General features: G+C 38.3%; 1 protein-coding gene across 3 annotated transcripts in view; it reads right to left on the bottom strand.

Annotated features, from left to right (window-relative positions):
• LOC142403824 (single-stranded DNA-binding protein 2-like) overlaps window positions 1-25,204 on the bottom strand; it is a 231,851-nt gene that overhangs the window by 3,448 nt on the left and 203,199 nt on the right. For all 3 annotated transcript variants that reach the window (XM_075490122.1, XM_075490124.1, XM_075490125.1), the window contains 6 exons: window positions 22,001-22,049; window positions 20,535-20,570; window positions 13,062-13,116; window positions 9,678-9,748; window positions 8,359-8,437; window positions 5,316-5,344 (listed from right to left, as the gene is read on the bottom strand). In XM_075490122.1, coding sequence (XP_075346237.1) covers window positions 5,316-5,344; window positions 8,359-8,437; window positions 9,678-9,748; window positions 13,062-13,116; window positions 20,535-20,570; window positions 22,001-22,049 — 319 coding nt within the window. The remainder of the gene's footprint in view (window positions 1-5,315; window positions 5,345-8,358; window positions 8,438-9,677; window positions 9,749-13,061; window positions 13,117-20,534; window positions 20,571-22,000; window positions 22,050-25,204) is intronic.

Raw genomic sequence — 25,204 nt, 5'->3', positions numbered from 1 at the left:
TGTTCTCCTACTAAAGTTGGGAAAAAGTATAAATGGTAGGAATAAGTATTAGCTCTGAAACTACATTAAATCAGTATGGTCGAATCAGTGGTATATGAGCATGTGCCTTGAAATATGTGAGTTCAGAATACGTACTAAAAGGTAGACATGTTGACAGACCTGGTCTACACAGACCTTTGCAAATCAAGGCCTGTATTTGAAGTATTTGTTCATAGTGTGTAGTTTGTTGAAATAACTTCTAGTTCAAATTTTGAGTTGCTAAACACTTCACCAAGAGCAGTTATATACAGAATTTATAGATAAATGAGTTAACAAGAGTATTAGATATAAGACTCATGAATAACAGCCAGCCACAGGATTGGCCTTATAAACATTTTCAGGAGGAGCTGTACTTTTGCTATTTGCTTGCACAGAGCATAATGCAGTAGGGTCTTCATCTACTTTTTGAGTGTCTAGGTGCAAGTGAAATGCTAATAAATAATAATAGAAAGACTCCTGAAGGTAAATTCTTTTCTTATGGAAGTGCTCCTGTACAACCACCTCTATAACGTTCAGAAAATGCTTTCAAGATTCAGTCACAAAAAGAATAAAAGTACATAATTGTCACAGAAATTATTCAGCATCAATAATCAATACATGATTATTGTAAATACTACAAGTAGTTAGGTGTGTTTACAAAGTTGATTTGTGGTACCCTACCATGCCTGGGGCATGGATTATTCTCTTTCCATCACACTTAGACTGCTATTAATATGGGCTTTGTGATGGAAAAGGAACAGTCAGGGAAAAGGGGGAGTGAAATTATGAACTTCATCATAAAACATTTACTATGTCTATCACAGTTCTTCCCTTGAATTTTTTTAATCCAGAAAAAATTAAACACAAGATTTACAAATACAGCATATACATATGTACATATCTGTACATATACAAATGCATCAGGCTTAAAGTTTAAGCAGGCTTAACACAAACCTAGTATAGTCAATGGGTAGGCTAACAAAATGCAACTCAAGGTAGAGTATTTGATCAAAGTGACCAAATGATAACATCTGTAAGAATCATAAATTAATTTGTCCTCTTTTTCTTCTGTTAATTCTCAATTACAATCCTAACACAGCATTTCTGTTAGGTTACAGATTTATGAAGCTTCTTAAAAAAAGCAAAATATATCATATTTGAAAATACGTGTCTGCAGTCTTCATTTAGTATAACTAAGGCTACAATGGGGAAAACTTCAAGTGAAAAATAGGAAAAGATAAAGTCTCCTTACTGAAAGGCTGTTGATAAGTTTTAAACATATTGCCCTAAAGGAAAATTACCATTTCCACCTGAATGGGCAAATATGTTTGTGGGTTGTGCTGGTTTTGGCTGGGGTAGAGTTAATTTTCTTCACAGTAGCTAGCATGGGGCTATGTTTTGGATTTGTGCTGGAAACACTGTTGGTAACACAGGGATGTTTTAGCTATTGCTGAGCAGTGCTGACACACAGTCAAGGCCTTTGCTGCTCCTCACACCGCCCCACCAGCGAGGAGGCTGGGGGTGCACAAGAAGCTGGGAGGGGACACAGCCGGGACAGCTGACCCCAACCGACCAAAGGGCTATTCCACACCATATGGCGTCATGCTCAGCATATAAAGCTGGGGAAGAAGAAGGAAGGGGGGGACATTCGGAGTGATGGCGTTTGTCTTCCCAAGTAACCATTACGTGTGATGGAGCCCTGCTTTCCTGGAGATGGCTGAACACCTGCCTGCCCATGGGAAGTAGCGAATTAATTCCTTGTTTTGCTTTGCTTGCGTGCGCGGCTTTTGCTTTCCCTATGAAACTGTCTTTATCTCAACCCACGAGTTTTCTCACTTTTGCCCTTCTGATTCTCTCCCCCATCCCGCTGTGGGGGAAGTGAGCAAGTGGCTGTGTGGGGCTTGGTTGCCAGCTGGGGTTAAACCACGACAAAGTTCAGCCTGATGTATTTATTTTCAGTTATAGATGAAATGTAAAATTAATTACATAACCGCCATGAAGACATAACTGTTTTTAATTGGCATCTGAAATGCAGCTTATAGAGTAGGGTCAAGACCCCTCCCTTAGCCCTGTTGTTTTCTTCACAATGTAGTTCACTGGTTTTCAAACTGTGATCCTCAGATCTCCAGGAATCACTGGACAGCAGGTGAAGGGTCCATCAAAGGCAACTAAAAATTAACTAGCTAATTAACATCAGACAATGAAGTTTGCTATTCAGTAAAGTTATTATACCAAATATTTAGGAATCTACAGCTTGAGAAAGGTTGAAAACTATTGCTTTAGTTCAACCACAGCTATTGCACCTGAAGCAGGATTTAATTCAGGGAAGTCCTGTTGCATGTGTTATGTAGGAGGTCAATCACATCAGTCCCTTCTGCCCTTAAAATCTATGAATATATAGTTTAAAATTAAGTTTAAAATTAGCTTAAAATTTAAAATTAATTAAAACCCACTAAGGCCTTGTCACATTTATTTTATATGATGCTTCCAGACTTTTGTTCATTCCTTGGGGATTTACTCCTATTTTATCTTTCTCTGTGTAGTACTAAGCTTTGAAATTCTGCAATTGCTACAGTGCGCCAGGCCCAAAGATTCAAATTCCTGACATAAATGCTTTTATAGCAACTCTCTGGGCTGCTTTTATTGCCAGTATGGGGTCTAGCATTGTAGCACTAGCTGAGTTTTTCCAAAATAAATATTTCTTTGATGACTGCAGAAATTCCACAGGCACTGCAAGAAACACTGGTTATTAATGTTTATTTAATATGCATAATTTCAGTTCATTTACTTTCCCCCATCTCAATCTACTTTATGTCAATTCATCAATTCATATTTATAGATTTTAAAAAAGTCATGTTTTGTCACTCAGCCAATTAAATTAAAATCTTCTCTGGAAAATGTAGCTATGAATTCTGTCAGCTGTAATGATTCTACCAAGACTGGATTAATTTTCTTCATCTCAGTCATAATAGATAATCTGTTCCTCTAATATGTGTTTTACTCCATTGAAATCCTGTGCCTGGCCTTGAGCATCTAGCAACGTGTACCCCAAACCGTGTTAACTTCAGTGAACAAGTTCTGTCACATTAATTAATAATCTGGAAATCTACTTGTGAAAAATCCAGTTGAACAACTAGCTGGTGATGTATAAAGGGAGACTGTTGCCTTAACAAGAAGAATCCTGGTAAACTATGTACAAAATTGGAAGGCAGCCACATATTAATTTTGCATGCATCAAACCCCAGAAATCTACTCTTCCTTGCATGCAAAACTTTTCCAATCAAGTTCCAAAAGTATTATACACTATTACCTACCTGAAATTGCTAATGCTATATACAAGACTCTGCCCACACACTTTTACTAGTATCAATTAAGGCTGCATATTGGGCAGAGTGCTACTCAGAAAAAGATATTTAAAAGCTATTATTTATAATGGTATAACAATACAACACTTACTTCCCAAGTAAACATCACTTTTCTTTTAGCTATTTGAAAAAGACTTGCATCAAATATGATTTCCATGATGTATTTATTAAGGTTAACAAATTACAAGACTTCCAGGTAAATTTTTGGATCCAGTTTTTCTAATAATCATATTAGTGCATATGCTGATACTTAATACCAGTGGGTTGAATACAGGTTTTAAAAAATAATTTTAGTGGCAAGCTAATGGAAATGTTTTCTACTTTAAAAATGCTGTATTTTGCAAAAAAAAAAAAAAATCTGAAGAAAAATTATAGACACTGATTTAAAATGTGCTGTATGCTTATTATCTCATTGGAGGTGTATATTGAATCTACCACTGTACACCTGAGCACAGCACAGCTAAGGCAACATGGTCATTTCAATCCACTGTTGTACTCTTCACAGGGCCTGAACATGATACAGATCTTCAAAACTTACAAAAATGTAGCACTGCTATAGATGTTTTTCCCTCATAGCCCCAAAATGGCCTAAGAGGCATACTGCTGTGGTCCTACTCTCCATAAAAGGCCATGGAAGGTTGTTCTGAGGCTATAATCACCTATGTAATTTTAAAAGGACTGTATCACTAATTGAAGAATGCTTTCTGTTTTTTGAACATTTGAAAGTGTATTTTAAATTAATTCATACTACAAACTTCTATTTTAACCCACAGGAATTTAGGCCAAAATTTTCTTCCCTTTTGACATGTGTTTGTATCTCATCATATCTCAGTGCTAGCCTGAGAGAGCATCTACAGTGACATCCTTAGTATGACCAGAACACGTGCAGACAAGCCTTAGCCAGATTCAAAGTGGCAAAGTCTGTACTGAGAGAGATCTAGCCACAGCGCTGTAGCACTTAGTCCTGGGTCAACCAAAAGATGCAGGCAATTAATTCACTTAAACTCTCATTCCTTTTTTTTTTGAAGGTCGATAAGAATTTTGTTACAGCAATTTCAAATGAATGAGTTATAAAATTTTAACTGAAACAATCCCTTCATCAATTCCATATTTATAAATCAAAAGCACGAAAATACAGGGAGACAATTTTAGTGATATTTTTATTAGTTTTAGTCAGTTACATCTGAAGATGCTGAGTACAAAACAGTATTTTACAAGGACAAATTTCTACCACTTTATCAACACTGAATAAGCTCATTAATTCCTTATTTGAATAAGTCCCTAAATTAATAATGATTACAGATGTAGCAGATTTTTATTTTTATGGAAGAAATGACACATTTAAGCACAATATTATTTTTGTAGCTGCAAAACCCCTACAGGTTAAACTCACATTCATTTTGCATATACTATTTTATGGTTGTGTTTACTATTTAATGTTTGTTTAACAGTTGTATCAAAACAGTGCTTTTTTTGCAACTACTTTTTAATCTAGCTTTTAGGGACTTAGACTAGTGATTAAGATATTAATATTGCCTTACAGAGGTGACAAGGAATCATGCAGTGCATAAAAGTAACATCCTAATGACATTTTCCCAAATTTGCATTCAACTAGAATTGATTATTAGAACTATATTCATTTGTCTTAACAGTATGGAAGATTATAACATGATCAATCAGATTATGAACTGGATATATGTTAATCACATTCATTAATACACATTGTTATGCAGTAAGAAATAAGTCTACTTATACTCCCTATTGATTATAGCTTTTAAACTTTCAATTAATGCTAATTCTGTCTGCACAGCCTCCAAAGAGCTGACAAGCAGAAAATGTACATACCTAATAAAAAGTTTAACAGAGACAATGAAAATATGTTTAAAGTGAAATATTATTCTAAAAATTCCAAAAATTTTACTAGATACTCACTTTGGAAATACTGTCCATGTCTCCTGAGCCTTAAATTAAAATAGATAATTATTCAATTAGTTTTGAGCTGAAATTAATCTAAGAGCTTATTTTTCATACTAAAATATATAGTGTAACAGCAGCACGTTAAAACATAATTGTGCTTGAACTCCCTTCCTTCCCACTGTCTCTCTCAGTAAAAGTTTACAGTCAGCAGAGTGAATAATGTTAGTCCTTTCTCTGTGTACACACCTAATGCAAAAAAAAAAAAAAAAAAGGAGGAAAGAATGAAGGACACATTTCTGATCTGTATCAGTTCCTTGAATGGCATCCTTTAGGATGAGACAGCCTGACACAACTCAGAAAAGGATATGTCCAACCTCCCTGTCCTCTTAGCCAGATACTGCAATTCATTTTGGGTACGTACACCTGAGGAAGATGTTGCTTCAGCTTGAGGGGGGAAAAAAAGCAAAATCATGGATAACTAGTAAAAGTTAATGTTGCTGACAAAAATGATCACCATTTTTACTGAACTTCAGCTACCCAAAACTCCATAGAAGACTGTTAATGAAATATCTCTAGGGTCAGCTGGGGGGTGTTTCATCAATGTCTTTGCCCCCAGAAGCAGAAGCCTACTACTGAAATTTGCTAAAATGACATCAACTTTGGATGCATTACAAATACTGATGATGACAATATCTTTCAGAAGAAAGTAGGTGATCCTGAGGACTGGAGTAATAGAAACCAAAAAAAAATTAAATATGAGTGCAAGACTAACAAAAAAAATTTTTCTCATATTCTGTAGCTCTCACTTGGTTGAAGCCAAGAATAAATGAAATATAATTTAAGGATGGATGTATCAAGAAAAGCATTTCTAGAAGCAACAGACAGTAAACAATTCTGGTCACCTGTTTTCAGGAAAGACAAATTCAAACTGGAATAGTGCCAGAGAAAAACAATCAAGAAAATGGAGTTATGGGAGGAGACTGAAATAGCTTGGTATACTTAGCCAGGCAAATTAAGGCTGAGAAGGAATATGATTTCTCACTATAAATACACCAGATACATAAACATTAGGAAGAGGAAGAGTCATTTTGTCATGGACAAATGGAAAAATTTTGGTGGAAATCAGAAAAAGATTTCTTTCTAACCATCAGAGGCATGAACAGGTATCCAGTAGAAGGGTTGTGGTCAAAGAAGCTAGAGAAGTTCAAGATGGAGTTTGACCAATTTATGCCTATGGTTATGAGACATAACTGCCTACTACAGCATGGAACTGAATGCAGGAGACCTCTTCCAGTCTTACATTCCTAAAAGAACTCTGGTTTCATTTTAGAAATTAAATTAACCTTAGAAAACAGTTGTTGTTAATTTGACTAAACATGACATAATTTTCACTAGAGAAAATAACTAACCAACTAGGTACATATAAAATCCATCTGTGTTTCGATGGTAATTTTTCTTTTAGCTGAGAAATAATTCTTGGACTAATATAAGTGACAGAAAAAGATGCAATTATCATTTACAGGTTTTCATTTACTTGAACATAATGTGCATCATTATTAATTAAAGCAACAATCCATTTTAGGATTGTAATATGTAAAGAAAAGCCATAAACCCACAAGATGGCCTTATGCAAAGTAATATAGGAATTTCAGAGACCTGCTTGCCAAGAAAAAAAGACAATTCTATTGGGAGTTAGATGCATTTTGTTGAATGTTAATTGCTCAGAATATATCTCCTAAGTGAGGTTTGATGGTTTAGGTTTTTTCTCATCTTGGCATAGCCTTTTCTGATTTCTCCCTTCTTCTTACCTGTTTATACTTCCTGTCTCACAGTCTCCAGCTTCTAGGCTATAACTGTGCTAATTTTCCATCCACCATGGTAGTATGGATAGAAGCAGGGGGAACAGTGACAGCTTGGCTTCTGCTTGCCCATCATGTATTTGGCTTGCTTGGGTTTTTCCACATAAAGAAAAATGTTATTCAGCAGTGTTGCAGGTGCCCTGTGTCATAGGGCCAGCTCCCAGATGTAAAAGAGAACCTTGCTGGTCAACAGTGGGGACAGAAGAGGAAAGAGATCTGAAGTCTTTGCAGACTGAGGTTCCCCCCTGTTGTTGCCCATATGAATGACACTCCTTGGTGCAGACAGAAGTGAAGAACAGAATACAGAAACTGTATTCAGAGTTACTGACTTGGTGTTATGGTATGAGTACAAATAAATACAAGGTATTTATTTACCTTGTGGGTATGGAAGAGGAAGGCATAAAGCATAAATGCAATTTATTTAGCTGCAGATTGTTGCTTAAATCCCTTTCAAGTGTCTATCATCCATCCAGCAAAGAGTAAGAGCAGAGTTTGCTAGGATAGTCAGGGGATAAAGCAGTGCATGTTTTGTAGAATTGTGTAAGGCTTCTCCCTTAGATAAGAGTCTTTCAAAAACCATAGCATCAAAAGACAGGAAGTACTCTATTCTTCCTGCCTCTGCATGCCCTGACAAGAATGCATGTTCTTTCTTGGTGCACTAAAATGGCAACTGTCTGAAACTGCTTATGGGGATGGAATAATAAAACTAATACTTAACAGACAGAAGGCTAATTATAGAACAAATAAGGATATCAAAATATGGGATAAAACCAGCTTAACACATACATCAATATATGTAATAAGTTACTTCCATGTACTTGATAAGAACTCAGACCAGCATGTCATAATGACACCTTCTCAAGTTTTTGAAAGAGGAAGAGAGGTAAAGAAAAATGGGTCTTATGCCATCAGTTCTACATTACTGTGATGGTATACTTATAGAGTGGTTTGAAACAACTGGATTAAAATTATACTCTGTTATATAAATAACATACAGTATTTTTCTTCCAGAGGTGCATTATATAATCCAATTCATATGCTTAAAAAGTATCTTAATATTTCTTATTAATGTATATACAGCTTTTTTAATTTTTAAAAGATTTTAACATATGGTCTCCCACATAACTTGGAGAACTAGTCATAGAAAACGGCACTGGTCACTGTAAATTCACAACGTTCATAACATTTACTATTATTACCTAATGATCCATTCATATGATGTGAATCCATTCCACCCAGTCCACTCATAGGTCCATCTGACCCTGGCCCCATTGGAAACTATAAAAGGATCAGACATTAAAAAATATTACTGCACATTTTTTAAGATAATCTAATAAAAAAAAATTCCTCAGAAAAAAAAAGGTAAAAGAAAAATGCACAGTCCCATCTCTGAATGTGAAAGTCAAGTGAAAGTCTTCCACGTGATGATTGCAAAAAGTGTCATTGGTTTTTTTTTACTTTTTTCCAATGCTACCTTCATAATTTTTTGAGAAACTCATTTCTGTAGGCTGGCTAATCTACTTTAATACTTTGTACATGATTTTCAAACCTGCAGGTGCTGACCTAACTCTACTCCCATTGAAGTTACAGAGAATTTTACTATTCACTTCAATTAGTAGGTGATTAATTAACAGTTTTCAAACCCCACCCTATCTATACTGACAGTCAGACTACTCTGCATTACCTTTGCAATATGATCAGTTTCTTACAGATTTAAGATATTAACCTTAAATTCAGTTCTTCAAAAACTTAAAGGCATTATCATTACAGAACATTTTCTAAAATTCACTGCATACCAATTTAGCAATATCTAAATATCTATATTCTTAAAGTTTTATTGTCTTTTTTCAAAAGGCCCACAATATGGACTGTAATTAGATGAAATATGGTTGTAATCAGATAAATACAACAAAACCGAAGGCACAGATAGAGATCAGAAAAGAAACAAGTTCTATCTAAGAATTCCAATTTTTGTCATTTCTAGAACTGCTGAAGTTTGGGCTAAAATAGTCACCAGTCCGGTAGTTAATGAGGCAAATACCTAAATGCTATCATTAGCTTTCATTCTTGACACCTTATTTAGATAAACAGAGAAGTTTGTTTCTTCTTAAGGGTATTGATTTTATCCTTTTTTACAGAATAGCAGGGAAACATAATACTGGGCCACTTTCAACAGTTTTCTTCTCCCTCTTTAGTCATAGAGACTTTTTTATAATGAAAGTTTAAAGCCAGCAGAAACTAATGCTCGGTGGCAGCTCCTAGGATGGTGTCATATTGTACAGAAATCTATTGCACTGCAGTATGACAAACTAAGTCATCCCCAATATCCACATGCACATGCTTCTCAGATCTTTTCTGTGTAGAAAAATGGGCCCCAATCATTATTTTGCACGTACTGTCATGATCGATTTGCGAAACATTAAAAACACTACAATGGACATGGTGTGATGGAAATGTAGTGGTTTGGATAAAACAAGGCTGTATAATTAAAAAAATATATAACTAGATTCATATTTACATTAGGTCTGTTGGGTCCAGGTGGTACTGCATTCATTAAAGTGTACATGTTGTCTCCAGAGTTGGTTGAATCTGTAATAAGAGACTATTTTAAGTGCTAATATATACCTTTCAATAAAACTACTCACCTAATACATTTCTTGTCATTTTGTTCATATTATTTCTGTTCCTGAATCACTGATACACAGTGGCAATATAATGGAAGATTTAATTCCCTTTTTATCTATTTCTACCACACAATAGAGCTATCAAAAGCAATAATTGCAATTGTCCCTATGTGACTATTTCTAGACTCTACTTTTATGCATGACTCTTAAAAGGTTTATAAATCACCAAGTATCTGTAACTATTTAATTCCTTAAACCCTTTTTCCTGGAGTTCCAAATTATTTCACTCATCTTCAATACTCTATAAAACAGGAGTTTCTCTCTTATCAACACTTCCTGTAATTTGTTTTCCATCTATAATAACCAATAAATAGCTTCTTTTATATAGCCTTCAGGTTAGTGTAGTGAATGAAAATCTTTTATTCTCATCTGTGTCAGTCTATTAGATTTTGAATATATTTAACTATTCAGTGGAATATTGTGCAAAGATCCCCTCTCTAAGGACAGCTTTAGCTAATGTATCTTCATGGTACAGTGTGGTGCAATGCTTCAAAACCAACCTGAATCCAAAAACAACAAAACCACGTTGGCACAGTGCGATGCCTAAGCTATAAGTTCTGCCAAGAGCTTCACTGGGCCTTGCCAGAAGTTGACACAGCTATACTGCTTCTCAGTCTGGGATTACTTCACATAGAACCAGAGGACAGATATGCCCTTTCCCTCCAATCAATGTACACGAACTTTCAGACTGGAGCACCTCCAGAGTCGAAATGTAAGATTTAAATAATGACATACAGAATACAACCCACATAACTCTTCTGGTTGAACTTAGGAAATCAATGCCTGAAAACTACTAGTAGATACAATTTATTCATTCCCAGCTCCAACTTATCCCTACTGCTAACACACACAAAGTCTTAATATCCCTCATCAATATTTGTTAGAAGGAGAAGGCAAAAAATGCAGCAGATAGATAGGTAGACAAAGTAGGAAAAAAACCTTTCACAAGGGAACTTGACAAGAGATAGGCCATGTAACAAAAGTTTACTGAGAGGAGAATTACCTCAGAAAAGTCTAAATATATCCCTAAGGGGGCAGCGTATCTTTAAAAAATATAGGCAACTCTGGAAAAACACTACCCTCTATAGTATCTACAAAAAGAGTAAAAGAATAGCTAAGTAGTTCTATACCTAGTTCCTCCAAAACGCTATTCCATCTCTTTGAACTGTGAGTTTTGAGATTAACAGCAGACACAAAACAACACTGCTGAGCTGTAAATCTTTTTCCAAAACAAGGGACTTGTGAGTCAGAAGTAGTGAAAGCAAGAAAGCCTAGACCAGACTAATGTGTGTTGGAACTGGGAATGCAGCCTGACCTCATGCAAGAATATATTTGTACATACTCGGGGCAGTTAAAATCAGGGTCTTTGTCTATTCCTTTATCTTTCTGATACAGTTTTCCAAGCATTAATTAATGTAACCTTGGTGAGTAAATAATTTCATTATATACAAAGAACTATGCATCACTAGGACATTCAAATATATTGTTTAAAAAAGAGGGAAACTAAAAGCTTTTAGCCTAAAGTTAGCAAAAGTAAAATTAGCATATAAAAAGTTATTTTTAATGTTCAAGGAGGTAGACAATAAGTTCTTTAACCACCAGATCCTTTTGAAACATACAATCCTGGCTCACCCTAAGTTCTACTGCCTCTTGTGAAAACACATACACGTTGATTGGGCCATGGGCACATTCAGAGATGGAAGGGTTTTTTCAGAGGTGAGTGAGTACCTTTGCAAAATTCTCAGGTGGCCAATGTCTAAGTGTTTTTCTAGTTTGGAAAGCAGAGGCCTTAAAACACCTTAGAGTCTCTTTAACTGAAAATAGAAACAATTCCTCAATAGATGCTTTATTTTAAGTGCACACAGACAGCTTAATGCATGCCATAACTACAGTGTTGACTACTTTTAAAAGTGCAGGCTGTCTGTGTGTTTGTTTTTACATTAAAAGAGATTCTACCTTTTAACTGCCAGCTCACATTAATTATCTTTTTCACTAATGATATGAACAAGGAAGCCCTACTTTTTATTTCAGGTCACATTTTAAAGCCTTGGAATTGTATTTAATTAAGATTTTACATCGGTGCAGTAAGTTTTCATGGGAAGCTAGAAAACTTCCCTACCCTCTTGTGCTGTAGAGGAGAGCAAGAATATGTAGGACATGAGGACTGAGGATGCTATAGCATCATTGAGGTGAACAGGTCCCTCTTAGCTGGTCAAAGTGGGCCAACAAAGACAGATGTTGGCCAAAAGGAGTCTGAATATCTGCTGAATATTGGGTTACACAAAAAGTAATTAGTTTCTTTTTAGCAGATATCTGATGATATCCATGGGAGGAGAGCATCCTCCATATCTTGCAGTTCCTCCTTCATGTCAGATACTTTGCTGAACATCCATGGAGGGAAATACTTACATCTAGTTGACCAACTTTAAGCCTTGAGAGGCTAGCTAGCTGTCCTGAATGCTCCCATCCTCCTCCTAGATTCTTTAAACCTTAATAGGAATGGTGGCCAATCTGTATGGCCAAAATCTCCATGTGGTCAGAATTCCAAGATACAGATCACGCAACTTGGAGAAACAATGGCACAGTGAAGTTCTGGGAACAGATCACAAATAGGACATGACAGTGGTTCCTCTGGGGCCTTACTCCTCCATTGCAGGATAGAGGAGAGCAGTCTGTCCAGCATAACCATGCTGTCAGTCAGATGACATAGCCATGTGATGCAGCCATGCTTCCGAGTCATGCATAGCTAAAGAGCCATATATTGGTAAGGTCTATCACATAGGGTACTATAGAGGAAGTTTCACAGGATTCAAAAATCTCCTGATTTCCGAACTGAAAGAATTGTCATGAACAACATTAGCAAAACCAAATACACATTCTGTCTTCTTTCTTTTTTTTCTTGCTATTGCTAAAATCATGCAAGAAAAGATGGGCTCAAGAGCCAGAGTAATGAATTGCTTTGAACTGCACAGATACAAGGCTTTGTATTTCTGCAACACAGCAGGGAGAGAAAGAAAGGGAAAGAGCAGAAAAAAACTGATACAGAAAGTACAAAACTAATACCTTCTCATTAGCTGATCCTTCATGAAAAATGTATCAATTGGATCTATCATTTTGTCTGCATTAATAGCACACAAAAATCTGAAAAAAAGAATTTGTGCACTTTCTAAAATCCCTTATAATTTTCTTTCATTTTTTTTCTGAGTAGATTTCAATACCTGCTGGACTAGGCATGATAGGTGTTCCTGGTGGCCCTCCACCTCCTGGAGGACCCTAGAGAGGGTAGAAAATAACAGTTAGCATGAAAGAAAAAAAAGTCAAGAATGAATATGGTACAAAAGAAAAAAAGTATCATGAATGTCATGAGCTACTCTGGTAAAAACATGCACATTTTCTGATAAGCTAGCAAAACAGCTCATTAAGACAACATCATTGGTCAGCAGGCTCTGGCATAGAGTTCTGATATATGTAGATCTATGGATCCAAGAAGATCCATTAGTCAAAAACTCTGAACCATGCTGTGAGTCAGACAAGAGGGATACTTAGATCAGGGCTTAAGACAATTATATTTAATTCCCTCAACCTACTTTTGTTACCACCAGTTTTCCAACTGGCATTTCTCTTTCATTGCTCTCGGTACATAGTCAATGGCAGAGTAACCAATGTTTGCTAAGCACAAAATATGGGGATGCTTTGTGAGGACAGAAGAGGCTAATCACCTGAAGAAAGCTTTCTTTTTGAGGCAGAATTGGTATCTCAGCATCATGTCAATCTTAATTCAGTCTGTATAATATTCCACAATTCTTTTTAATAACACCTGTATATATATATATGTGTATATATATGGACAGGCTGGATCGATGGGCTGGGGCCAATTGTATGAGGTTCAACAAGGCTCAGTGCAAGGTCCTGCACTTGGGCCACAGCAACCCCATGCAACGCTACAGGCTTGGGGAAGAGTGGCTGGAAAGCTGCCTGGCAGAGAAGGACCTGGGGGTGTTGGTTGACAGCCACCTGAATATGAGCCAGCAGTGTGCCCAGGTGGCCAAGAAGGCCAACAGCATCCTGGCTTGTATCAAAAATAGCATGGCCAGCAGGAGTAGGGCAGTGATCGTGCCCCTGGACTCACTGGTGAGGCCACACCTCGAATACTGTGTTCAGTTTTGGGCTCCTCACTACGAGAAAGACTTTGAGGTGCTGGAGCGTGTCCAGAGAAGGGCAACGAAGCTGGGGAAGGGTCTGGAGCAGAAGTCTGATGAGGAGCGGCTGAGGGAACTGGGGTTGTTTAGCCTGGAGAAAAGGAGGCTGAGGGGAGACCTTATCGCTCTCTGCAACTACCTGAAAGGAGGTTGTAGAGGGGTGGGGGTCGGTCTCTTCTCCCAGGTAACAAGTGATAGGACGAGAGGAAATGGCCTCAAGTTGCGCCAGGGGAGGTTTAGATTGGATAATAGGAAAAATTTCTTCACCGAAAGGGTTATCAAGCATTGGAACAGGCTGCCCAGGGAAGTGGTTGAGTCACCATCCCTGGAAGTATTTAAAAGCCGTGTAGATGTGGTGCTTAGGTACATGGTTTAGTGGTGGACTTGGCAGTGTTGGGTTAATGGTTGGACTCAATGATCTTAAGGGTCTTTTCCAACCTAAATGATTCTATGATTCTGTGATTCTATAATTCCTTCTCTAATTAATGACAAATGAATAAAATATGTCAGGATGATGCCAGCTGCATAAATTTGGGTATAGTCATATCACTTACCTAGAGTGCTAAATCACAGAATACAAACCAAAACAAAACCCCAAGGAATATCTATTTACTTAGTTTCAGGTATTTCTGTGTTGCAAATCTGTTTATGAGTAAACATTGTACACAGGCTGCTCTGATTGTTAAACAATATTTTTAAGGTTCTTTAAAAATGTCTCCAATAATTTTATTCTAAAAGTCCTAATTGTTTATTAAGAACTGAATCATAACTTCTTGCTTCCTACATTTGCAGATCCACTAATATTTTGAAGTAACATGAAAAACTGCCTACTTATAGATTGATAAAAATGTTATGATGTCAATAAAAATAAACTGCCCCCCATTTTCCATAATAAAAATTATGCAGAATGCTAACAACATATGATTATTTTCATTGCTATATGACTTTTATTATTTTTTTATCATTTCTTATATTTTAAAATAGTAGATATACTGTTCCAAACAGAAAGATTTTTTTCAATAGCACTGAATATAAAGGTTTGATTGCTCCTGTCTGCTTAAAAAGACATTGCTGAGATTTGCTAAAATTCACTGAAATATTTTGGAATGAGATGGAGAAGTTCTGGAATTAAAACAACAGACACTTTCTCACTGGCCTGCTAAAAATAACATTTCTTACAAAACATTTAGCAGTAATACACTAGTGAACACTGTTTCCAGACAGTCAAAATCAGTAATGTAGCAGCTTTCTGACTGATAGCACTCCTCCCCAGGTTCATACAAGTAAAATACTTAACACTTCAGTGGGAAGCATCTCTGCCAATCAGTGATTAACTCTCAGTTAATTGTAGATTAAAGAGAAATCTTTTACCCAGAAGTAGCATCACGTTTCTGCAGTCAAACAATGTATATATACCTCTATGCCCTTATATGTAACACCACCTACCAGTTCATCTTGTGATTTCTTTACAGTCTTAGCTCTAATAAATAGCATTTTAAATGATACTTTAGAATCTGAGTGCCTTTCTTAATGGGATCATAACAGACCAGCACCTCCTGGTGCAAAACATTTGGCGTAGTCAGCAGGATCCAGTGAGAAATGCTTTTCAGGAGAAAGAATAGTGAAGAGAGAAACTGGGTGCTTGGCTGGCCCTGCAAGCAGCCGGGGGAGGGGGGGGGATTTGCAAGGTGTTTAGCCCAGGTAGCTTCACCAACGGGTTGGGAAAGTGAAGAGGAATTGTCTGAATGCCCCATCCCAGCTGAAGTATTATCTTGTCTTAGAAAGCAGGGGCTGGGGAAAGGAAAAGGCAAGGAATATTTGTGCTGTCTTTGGTTGTTACTAACATGCCTGATATGGACATGGGGGCATTTAGAGTGGATGCAAAACGAACTGCATGAGCTTCAGGCACAGCTCCTCATGGCAGTCCCTGGGCGACAAGCAGTGGTGCAGGTGCCCACAGTGCAGGGGAGGGTGCACAGAGCAGCCCAGGAAGGGCAGTGCTGAGGTACGAGCTATTCACCAGAGGGATGAATGGTAGGACGAGGACCCCTGTTTCTGTGGTGAGGACAAATGGACATAGGGGTCAGAGGATGAGTGCGGCAACCGCATTTCATCTGGCCATTAATGAGTCACAAAGCAAAGGGCCTCCGGGGGCATCCCAGCAGGCTGTCTCAGTGTGTGATTTTACACAGCCTGAGTTGCAAGATTTAGCAAAAACATACTGGCAAAAGCCAGGAGAAAGGCTTTTGCACTGGCTATTGCGAGTATTGGACTTTGGAGGCGATAGTATAAATTTAAATCCTAAATTAAAGTGTTTGGGTGTCATCTTGTCACCTTAAACCATATATATATATGTGTATATATTTTGGAATAAAATAGAAATAGTATAAGAGTTATTAGTAGCTAAGAAGGGATCACAGTTAGAAATAGAAACTAGCATACGAGACTGAGAATTGCAGAATCTTCAAGGTAATAGATAATGCCTAAGCTAGATAAGAGGGTACAGGCACTGCATACTTCACTAACAAGCATATGTTTGTCCTAAAAGAATGCGAAGCTGTAACCCTTCAAAGACCAGTAACGGGAACATTCTCTTACCGGGAGAGCCGTACAGATAAAGGGACACCACAACAACCATGAAAACAACAGGAACCACAGCAACTTGGGGAAAGGTAAAGGAGGCAGGGGGAGATCGTGACCACCGACCCAATTGGGGGATGAAAGGACTACCCCCCCCCCCCCTTGTGAGCATGCGCAGTGAATTAAAATCATACTGTGACTTTAAATCGAAGCGGAGAAAATACACACCAATGGAAGAAGAGGATGATTAGTTAGTCTGATGATTATGTATTAGGTAGGCGTGGTGTGTTAACTTTCACGTATAAATACTGAAAAGAATTGCAATAGGGGTGCTCGATTTGTGGAAATATTCCAGCTTGCACCCTGCACAGAATAAAGCAATGTCTCCTCTCTAAACATACTCTGTGTGGTTCGGGAGCTATTTTATAAAACAGGCAACAATCTCGCAAAACCCTATGATTACCCAGCGGCTGAGAGGAGTGCAGGGAATGTATCCCATTCCCTGTGAGCATGGCTCCAGGAAGCTTTAAATGTAGAGTATCCTTTGCCTACCATTTGGGACAATAAAGCAGAATCCTGGAAAAGTATAGCTGAGGCTGATCAGTATTTATGGGAGTTGGCCACATTGCAAGGCATGTATTTGCATAATTTGTAAAGTCCTGATATGGAACCTTTTGCACCAAGCATGAAAACCTGAATGTTAGAGGGCGTCCGTTTGCCTTGAAAGGACCAATAATTTCCTTGCTAGGGGCTGCTGTGGGAAGACCAGTGGGGGATGTTATCCTATCACTAGGACAGCTTGGTGATTATCAGACTGAAAAAGAGAAGGAGCCTGACGCATTTCAAATGCAACAGCTGAAGGGAAAGGTTATGCAGAAAGAGATGTTTCTGGCACTAATGCAGGCATGAGTGCCTAGGGAGCAGATAGATGGCAAAGTAACTCCTTAATTTTGGAGTTTGCATAAGAAAGGAAAAGAGGAAGGTGTGAAGGGAAGTGCAGAGCTCCTGGACATCAGTCCCACCTGCATCACCCTCTCTCGACAGTGAAGATGCATCGTCCCCAGCTGCCTCTAAATACCCTGACCTTTCTCCTTGTAAACAAGAATAGGAAATGTGTGGTCCCTCTCCAGTATGGATAATAAAGGGAGCTAGCTGGGAGGACCACCTCCCACACATTTTGCTTGTAATACATTAGAGCTGGCATAATAAGCAATGGGTTATGGCCCTGCTGGATGCTGGGGCAGAAGTAACTCTAATTCATGGAAATCTGTCCTATTAGCCCAAGAATAAACTGATGAATATTAATGTATTCAGGGGGAGGGGAGAAGAGCCAGCTCAACAAGTTTCTCTGACCTTGCAATTAGAAGGATACCCATCATTTTTGGCTCAAGTATGGATTACGAGAGTGCCCAAATATATCATAGGGCACAATCTGTTAGCAGGCAAGACCTTTTATATCACTGGGGTATTCTTTTGGTATCCAATCAGCTCGGATCTGGGCACTTATGGTAGGGAGGATTGTGACTTCCCCCATTGTGCTGCCCCCCCCCCCCATCCTATAGCCTTAAAACAATACTGGTTGCCTGGAGGGCATGCTGACATTTCTCAAACTATTAAACAGTTGTTAGAAGCTGGCGTTATCAGACAGACACATTCACCTTTTAATAGCCCTATTTGGCCTGCGAAGAAACCAGATGGGTCCTGGCATATGACTGTGGATTACCAGCTTTTGAACAAACCCGCCCCTCCCATGGCTGCAGTCGTGCCAGACATCTTCACCCCGTTGGAGCCACTGGAAGCCAAGGCAAGCGCCTGAGATGCTGTTATTGACTTGGCGAATGCCTTCTTCAGTATTCCTGTTGCCAAAGAGTCGCAGGAACACCTTGCCTTTTCCTGGGAAGGCCAGCAGTACACCTTTACAGTGCTGCCTCAGGGATACCTGCATAGCCCCATGATTTGTCATGGGATTGTGGCTCAGCACCTGGAGGAGCACAGCCTGCCCCCAGTGTCAACTGTTCCATTACATTGATGACATCCTGCTGACTGGACCTACGGAGCAGGATGTTGGAGAGGCACTGAGCAGTGTCGTGGACACCGTGAGGGGGCATGGTTGGGAAGTCAATCCACAAAAACCACAAGGGCCAGCAGCTGAAGTAAAATTTTTTAGGCTTCATCTGGCAAGGACCCTGCTGGATTATGCCTGAAGCTGCAAAGCAAACAGTACTTCATATAGCTGCGCCCCAAAGCAAGGTTGATGCGTAGCGCTTTGTAGGATTACTGGGGTACTGGCCAGTTTATCCCACACAGCACAGATTTTAAGACCCCTGCATAATGTAGCAAGAAAGAAGAACCAGTTTTTATGGGGGGAAGATGAAAAAAAGAGCTTTCAAACCAGCTAAGCACGCTGTCTCCTGTGCTGTTGCACTGGGTCCGAAGCAACCTCGCAAACCTTTTGAGCTGGAAGTCCTAGTTTCAGGAGATGATATTGCTAGCACATTGGAGCTTGTGGCAAAAATGTGAAGGGAGGTGAATCTCGCTTGGCTTCTGGTCACGTCGGCTCCCCCCCTCTGCACAGAACTACATGCCTTTTCAAAAGCAACTACTGGCTGCATATTGCGCACCGGACTCCTCAAGGCAAATTCATCCCAGTAGAGATCCTGGCAAAGGGACCAGAGGCCATGTACCTAATCCTAGAGGAGCAGGCAAACACACCTCATTATGTGCCTCAGCATATGCTGTACATAAAATAATGCCTCTGATTTATCTCATGCAGAACTTCTATGTGGAGCCTCACACTGCTGCTTTTGTTTGCTGCATGCTATGTATCAACAAACATGAAGTGTTGGATGCCCTTGCCCACTGGCTGCACTAAAGCTCCTTCCTGTCTACTACACAAGTAACTGGACTGTTTGGTGAAATTTGCACCACCATTGTCAAACAGGACATGGGAGGAGGGGTGGAGCCCAATGGCAGGACATCTTCAGTAGTCCTAGCCCTAATATTGCTGTTCTACAGTTGTTTTCACCACCAGTATTTATTTTACTTGTCATTATCCTTGTACTATTATTATTCATAGTGACTAGCTTATGTAGAAGAAACTTTCTATTAGCTGAACCGCTTACTAATATAATCTGTAACTTATATTTAAGAAAGGTAAGCTGCATGTGGATCAAGGGGTGGAATGTAGTGATCCTGACCGGGAGACCACTGTACGTCGAGGAGTTAGTGATCCACATAAAATTTAACCTGGGTAGGCCCAGGCCTGCACTGTGCTGTGCTATGCTGCACATACAGCGTGGCCTTCAGGTCTATGTTGTGCTGCACAAATCCCTTGTGCAGCACATGTCACCTGGGGCTGAATGACAGTTAATACTAAGAAAAAACAATACCAACTAATTAATAATATATTAAGACAATGTGAAATAAACCCAAAAGAGAATATGGAGGGAAAAAAAGTTTTCAAGTCTCTAAAAGGTAATTATAAGAATAAAAATATCCTTTAAAATGTTAGCTATAGGGACTCATTTATACATCTTTGGGGAGATAAAATCTTCTTCTAATTCTTCAAATGCTTTTTTTCCTGAAGTAGTTCAGAAATTCATGCACAATATTGTATCACCAAAGAAACTGGGGTTTTTTGTCCTTTATTATTGAAGACAATATATTTTGTTGGTTATGGAAACATATGCTGAAATAAAACATAGTACTCAGGGCAATTTAGAGCAGACTGATAATGATTCTAGTAATGAATATTAACATATGCACCACAGATGGCAGACAAAACAGCTTACTGCAGATCAGATGTTCAGTTCTCAACCAATACACAAGGGTTCTTCATGTGGACAATGATTTCTTTGCCTAAATAAAATGTAACATCTATTTCAATGAGCAAATACATAACAGTGTACTTACTACATAGTTCCCAGGAGATGCTGAAGAATAAGGTATCTGTAATATAAACAGAAACAAAACAGTAATTTCTTCTGCAGAGAGATAGTATCCATGCCTACATGTATTGACAGTCATATGTTAAAGCATATTTGTATAACTCATTTTAAAGACAAAGTTAAAGATTATGGGAAAATGCTATTGTTAACAAACACATGGTACCTTTTCTAATTAACAACTTATTGTATGTTCAAGACTAAAACTTGCAAGTTATTGCAATATGGTTGTAGACAACTTGTCAGCCAACTAATTTTTACAAATGTGTCTAGGACTGGACTTCTCAACTAATTTCATAGAGTGAAAATGTTTCAACTATGAGTCAAAAAATAACCTAATGCCCATTTTAGTTGAGTGCATGCAAAAATAAACAGAGGAAGAGTTTCAGCTCTTTTTTTTTCCTAATTGTAATTCAGTAGAAATAAAAAATCAAAACTGAGAACAACAAAAAGAATCAATACCATCTGGCAAGCCAGACCCACCTTATCCAACTGCAAATGCTGATGTCTTGCAAGCATTTGCTCTATGATTCTGCATTCCCTAGTTAACAGGAGTAAACATGCTTTTGTTATGTAAAATATGTAAGCACACATTAGGATGAATCTTCTCAAACTATGATTTCTGTAGAGCTTGCTATCCAGATAGTATTGACCTAACTCTTCTTACTTGCACTAAAGGAAGCTAAAATATATTTTAAATATACTCCAGGAAAACTTTTTTGTTAAGGAAGTTCTGTAACTGATGTAGAGCTGTTGTGTGATTATGAACAGAGCTGGATATTTGCAGTCAAAAATGGTCAATGAGTTCTCTGTTAAGACATGGTCCTCACTGTACCTACTCTGCATTAGGGTTAAAAGGAACATAATATAATGGGAAAAAATATAAAGCATGCAGTACTCTATTTGTTGAATAAAGTTGGGTTTGTTTCCTGTGGTTCAGTATACTGATGAAAAACAACTCCCTTAATATAAGATGATGTCTAATATATTTAAATATTTAGAATCATAGAATCATTTAGGTTGGAAAAGACCCTTAAGATCATCGAGTCCAACCGTTAACCTAACACTGCCAAGTCCACCACTAAACCATGTCCCTAAGCACCACATCTACAAGTCTTTTAAATACCTCCAGGGATGGGGACTCAACCACTTCCCTGGGCAGCCTGTTCCAATGCTTGACAACCCTTTCAGTGAAGTAAAATTTCCTAATATCCAGTCTAAACCTCCCCTGGCGCAACTTGAGGCCATTTCCTCTCGTCCTATCACTTGTTACCTGGGAGAAGAGACCGACCCCCACCTCTCTACAACCTCCTTTCAGGTAGATGTAGAGAGCGATGAGGTCTCCCCTCAGCCTCCTTTTCTCCAGGCTAAACAACCCCAGTTCCCTCAGCCGCTCCTCATCAGACTTCTGCTCTAGACCCTACATTTACTTACAGAATTGGCACTGGTTGGATTTGGCCAAGGTCTACCACCACCTGGACCCCTGTAACAGAAGATGAAAGATGAGAAACAGAATGACCCCACAGCTTCTGACCAATTATAAGGAAGCAAATGTTTTCAAGTAATCTGTTCCCAGATTAAGTTAGGATATTGCTTTTAAAATTGTAATAAAGTGTGATTATAAACCATAACTACACCAAGTTATAATGGTATAGCAAAATTATCATTGTTGCACTACCTTCTTCATTTAATCAGTTTATGAGATGATTAAAGATAATTTATTTATTATTAGAAACTTACCATTTACATTTAAGACATTTCAGTTCCTAACTCATCCTATGGCCTTTTCAGGACACTACCTGCTAGAACTGTATCATAATAAGTCTTTCATCAGTAGCCACACTGCCAGAGGCTATAGTGGAGATGATATAGTTTTGCATCAGTGTCAGAACACTTGCAGATTTAGGAAGCATCAGACATTCCCCTATCATGTTCTCAATGGAACAATTTGAAAGACACTGCAAATTTGTGCCTCTTATAGTGCTTTCTTCTTGTTCAGGGAGAATTTAACTATGTTACATAGAGATAATGTTTTATTGTGGCACAGAAGTTTTAAAGAGAGTAAAATACAAGTTGCAAAATTCTTTAAGTTCTCATGAGGAGTGTTTTTCTTTGTACTTTGTTCACATTTTAAAAAAATATTTGGAGGAAGTATCACACATTCTGCAAAAGTCTATTTACAATATAGACCAAAGCAGAAAGGTACTAAACTGTAAGTACAATTTCAGCCATAGAAATGTACTCTTGGTCACATAATTAAATACCTTCCTGAAAGACTGTAGCAAACATTTATTGAGTATGGGTCTAGAATACTGCAAGTATAGTAAAGTTTCATTAGTAAAAGTAATGGTAGTTCCTTATAAATGCTTTTATTAAAACTAGTTTTTAGAAAAACAAGCCATTTGCTGTAATATGTATCTAAGAAGAACAACTATATTTATATAGGGATATATTTATATTTTTTATATTAAAAATATGCCATTTTATACATACATTTTAAGCATATATTTAGATACATATCTCAAATTAGTTTGCTACTTGACTTAGGCTACATTATCTCCACAGAAATTACATGAACATGAAATTTACCATACAGCAGGCAAAATGGAAATTTCAGACTTTTCAGACATTCTTTTGTTATGCTTTGCCCAAATGGTACATTTATGATTAAGTGGCAATTTCCTAGCAGGTGGGAGAAGAATACAACAGGCAAAAGAAGTCTTTGATAAAGCTAACTCAGACTAAGCATCAGACAGATACTAAAAGCAAAATGAGGGAAAGGAAAAAGGAAAAAACTCCTTTCCTGACAGAGCAGGTTTTTCTCATAACTCTTGCTGTTATATTAACTTTCTTAATCTTATCTGAGCTCAGAGTAGTTCAGCAGTTAGGCTTCTTTAAAAGTCTTGAGGGAACTAAACCATATGGAAGGTAAAAATCTCAATGTTTACAGTCATAACATATGAATAACTACAATTATTCCTGGTAGCATTAGCACTCCTATTTATTTAAAAATAAGATAAAATGACTTTTTGAAGGCCCTGAAAACATAAAGGCAGAGCAGATGACAAAATTTCTGCATTTAAAATGGCACTTTGGCCTCATGGGCTTTAGAAAAGCTACATTAGCCACCAAAGCTACATTAGCTTACTAGACATGGGAAAATTATTTAAATACAGTGCAAAAAGTAGGCTTTATAAATGAATTAAGGAAGTTTTCTATCTATTTTAAAGTTTTGCAGAACTAAAAACTATTAAATATATATGTTGCCTCAGGGATTTAATATTGAAACTCTCTTATTTTTTATTACATTGTTGATAAAACTGTAAAGAAGTTGGCTAAAACAATCAACTGAAATAAAGTGAAAATTAAGTGAATCATTTCATTTTATGCTGCTGTGGTGGGTTAGCCTTGGCTAACAGCCAAGCTCCTACCCAGCTGCTCATTCAATCACTCCCCCTCCTCAGCAGGACAGGGGAGAAGATAGGAAGAACAGGAAAGAGAAAGATCATGGGTCGAGATAAAGACAGGGAGATTGCTTACCAATTACTGTAGTGAGCAAAACAGACTTGACTTGGGGAAATTTAACTTAATTTATTTACAATTAAAATATATACTGATTTGGGTAGTGAGAAACAAAAAGACAAACATTAAAACACCACCTTTCCTCCCCCTTTTCCCAGGCTGAACTTCACTCCTTCGCTCCAGACTCCTCTACCTGCCCCACCCAAGTGGCATGGGGGGGATGGGGGGGTTACAATCAGTACGTAATGGTTTCTCTCTGCCACTTCTTCCTTCTCACATTTCCTCTGCTCTGGTGTGGGTTCTCCACAGGGTGAACTCCTTCAGAAAAATCTGCTCCAGCATGGGTTCTCCACAGGCTGCAGTTTCTTTAGGAATATCCATCTGCTCTGGTGTGGGTCCTCCACGGGTTGCAGTGTGGATATCTGCTCCACCATGGAGCTCTGACCTTGGTGTTCCCTCTGCTGTTTCTCACTCTTTTTGTTCCCTCCTCTGCTCTCTCTGTGGCATTTTTGCCCTTTCTTAAATATGTTTTCACAGGGGTGCCACCAACTTTGCTGATTGGCTCAGCTGTGGCCTGCAGCGGCCGTTGTGGAGCTGGCTGGAACCAGCTGTGTCCAGCACGGGGCAGCCCCTGACCACTTCCCACAGAGGACACCCCTGCAGCCCCCCCCCCCCCCCCCCAAAACCTTGCCATGTACAACCAATACAGCTGCTGACATTATTTTTGGAAGGTTGGAAAGGCAGAAATGTGGGAGAGGATCTTTTTGTGTGTACTGGGTCTGGCCAGGATGGAGTTAACTTTCTTCATAGCAGCCCGTATTATGCCGTGCTTTGCATTTGTGGCTAAAACAGTGTTGATAACACAGCAATGTTCTGGTTATTGCTGAACACTGCTTACACAGCATCAAGGCTTTATCTTTTTCTTCCCACTCTGCCCCCCAGCAAGTAGGCTGGGGGCAGGCAAGCAGTTGGGAGGAGACATAGCCAGGACAGCTGACCCAAATTGGTCAAAGGGATGTTCCATGTCATATAATGTCATGCTCAGCAATAAAAACTGGCTGGGCATCAATTTGCTTGTGTATTTGCTTCAAATAGTATGAAAAAGCTCTTGGGTTG

This window comes from Mycteria americana, unplaced genomic scaffold, assembly GCF_035582795.1.
Source record: "Mycteria americana isolate JAX WOST 10 ecotype Jacksonville Zoo and Gardens unplaced genomic scaffold, USCA_MyAme_1.0 Scaffold_44, whole genome shotgun sequence".
NCBI classification, from domain to species: domain Eukaryota; kingdom Metazoa; phylum Chordata; class Aves; order Ciconiiformes; family Ciconiidae; genus Mycteria; species Mycteria americana.
This window is presented reverse-complemented; position numbering and strand designations above follow the sequence as displayed.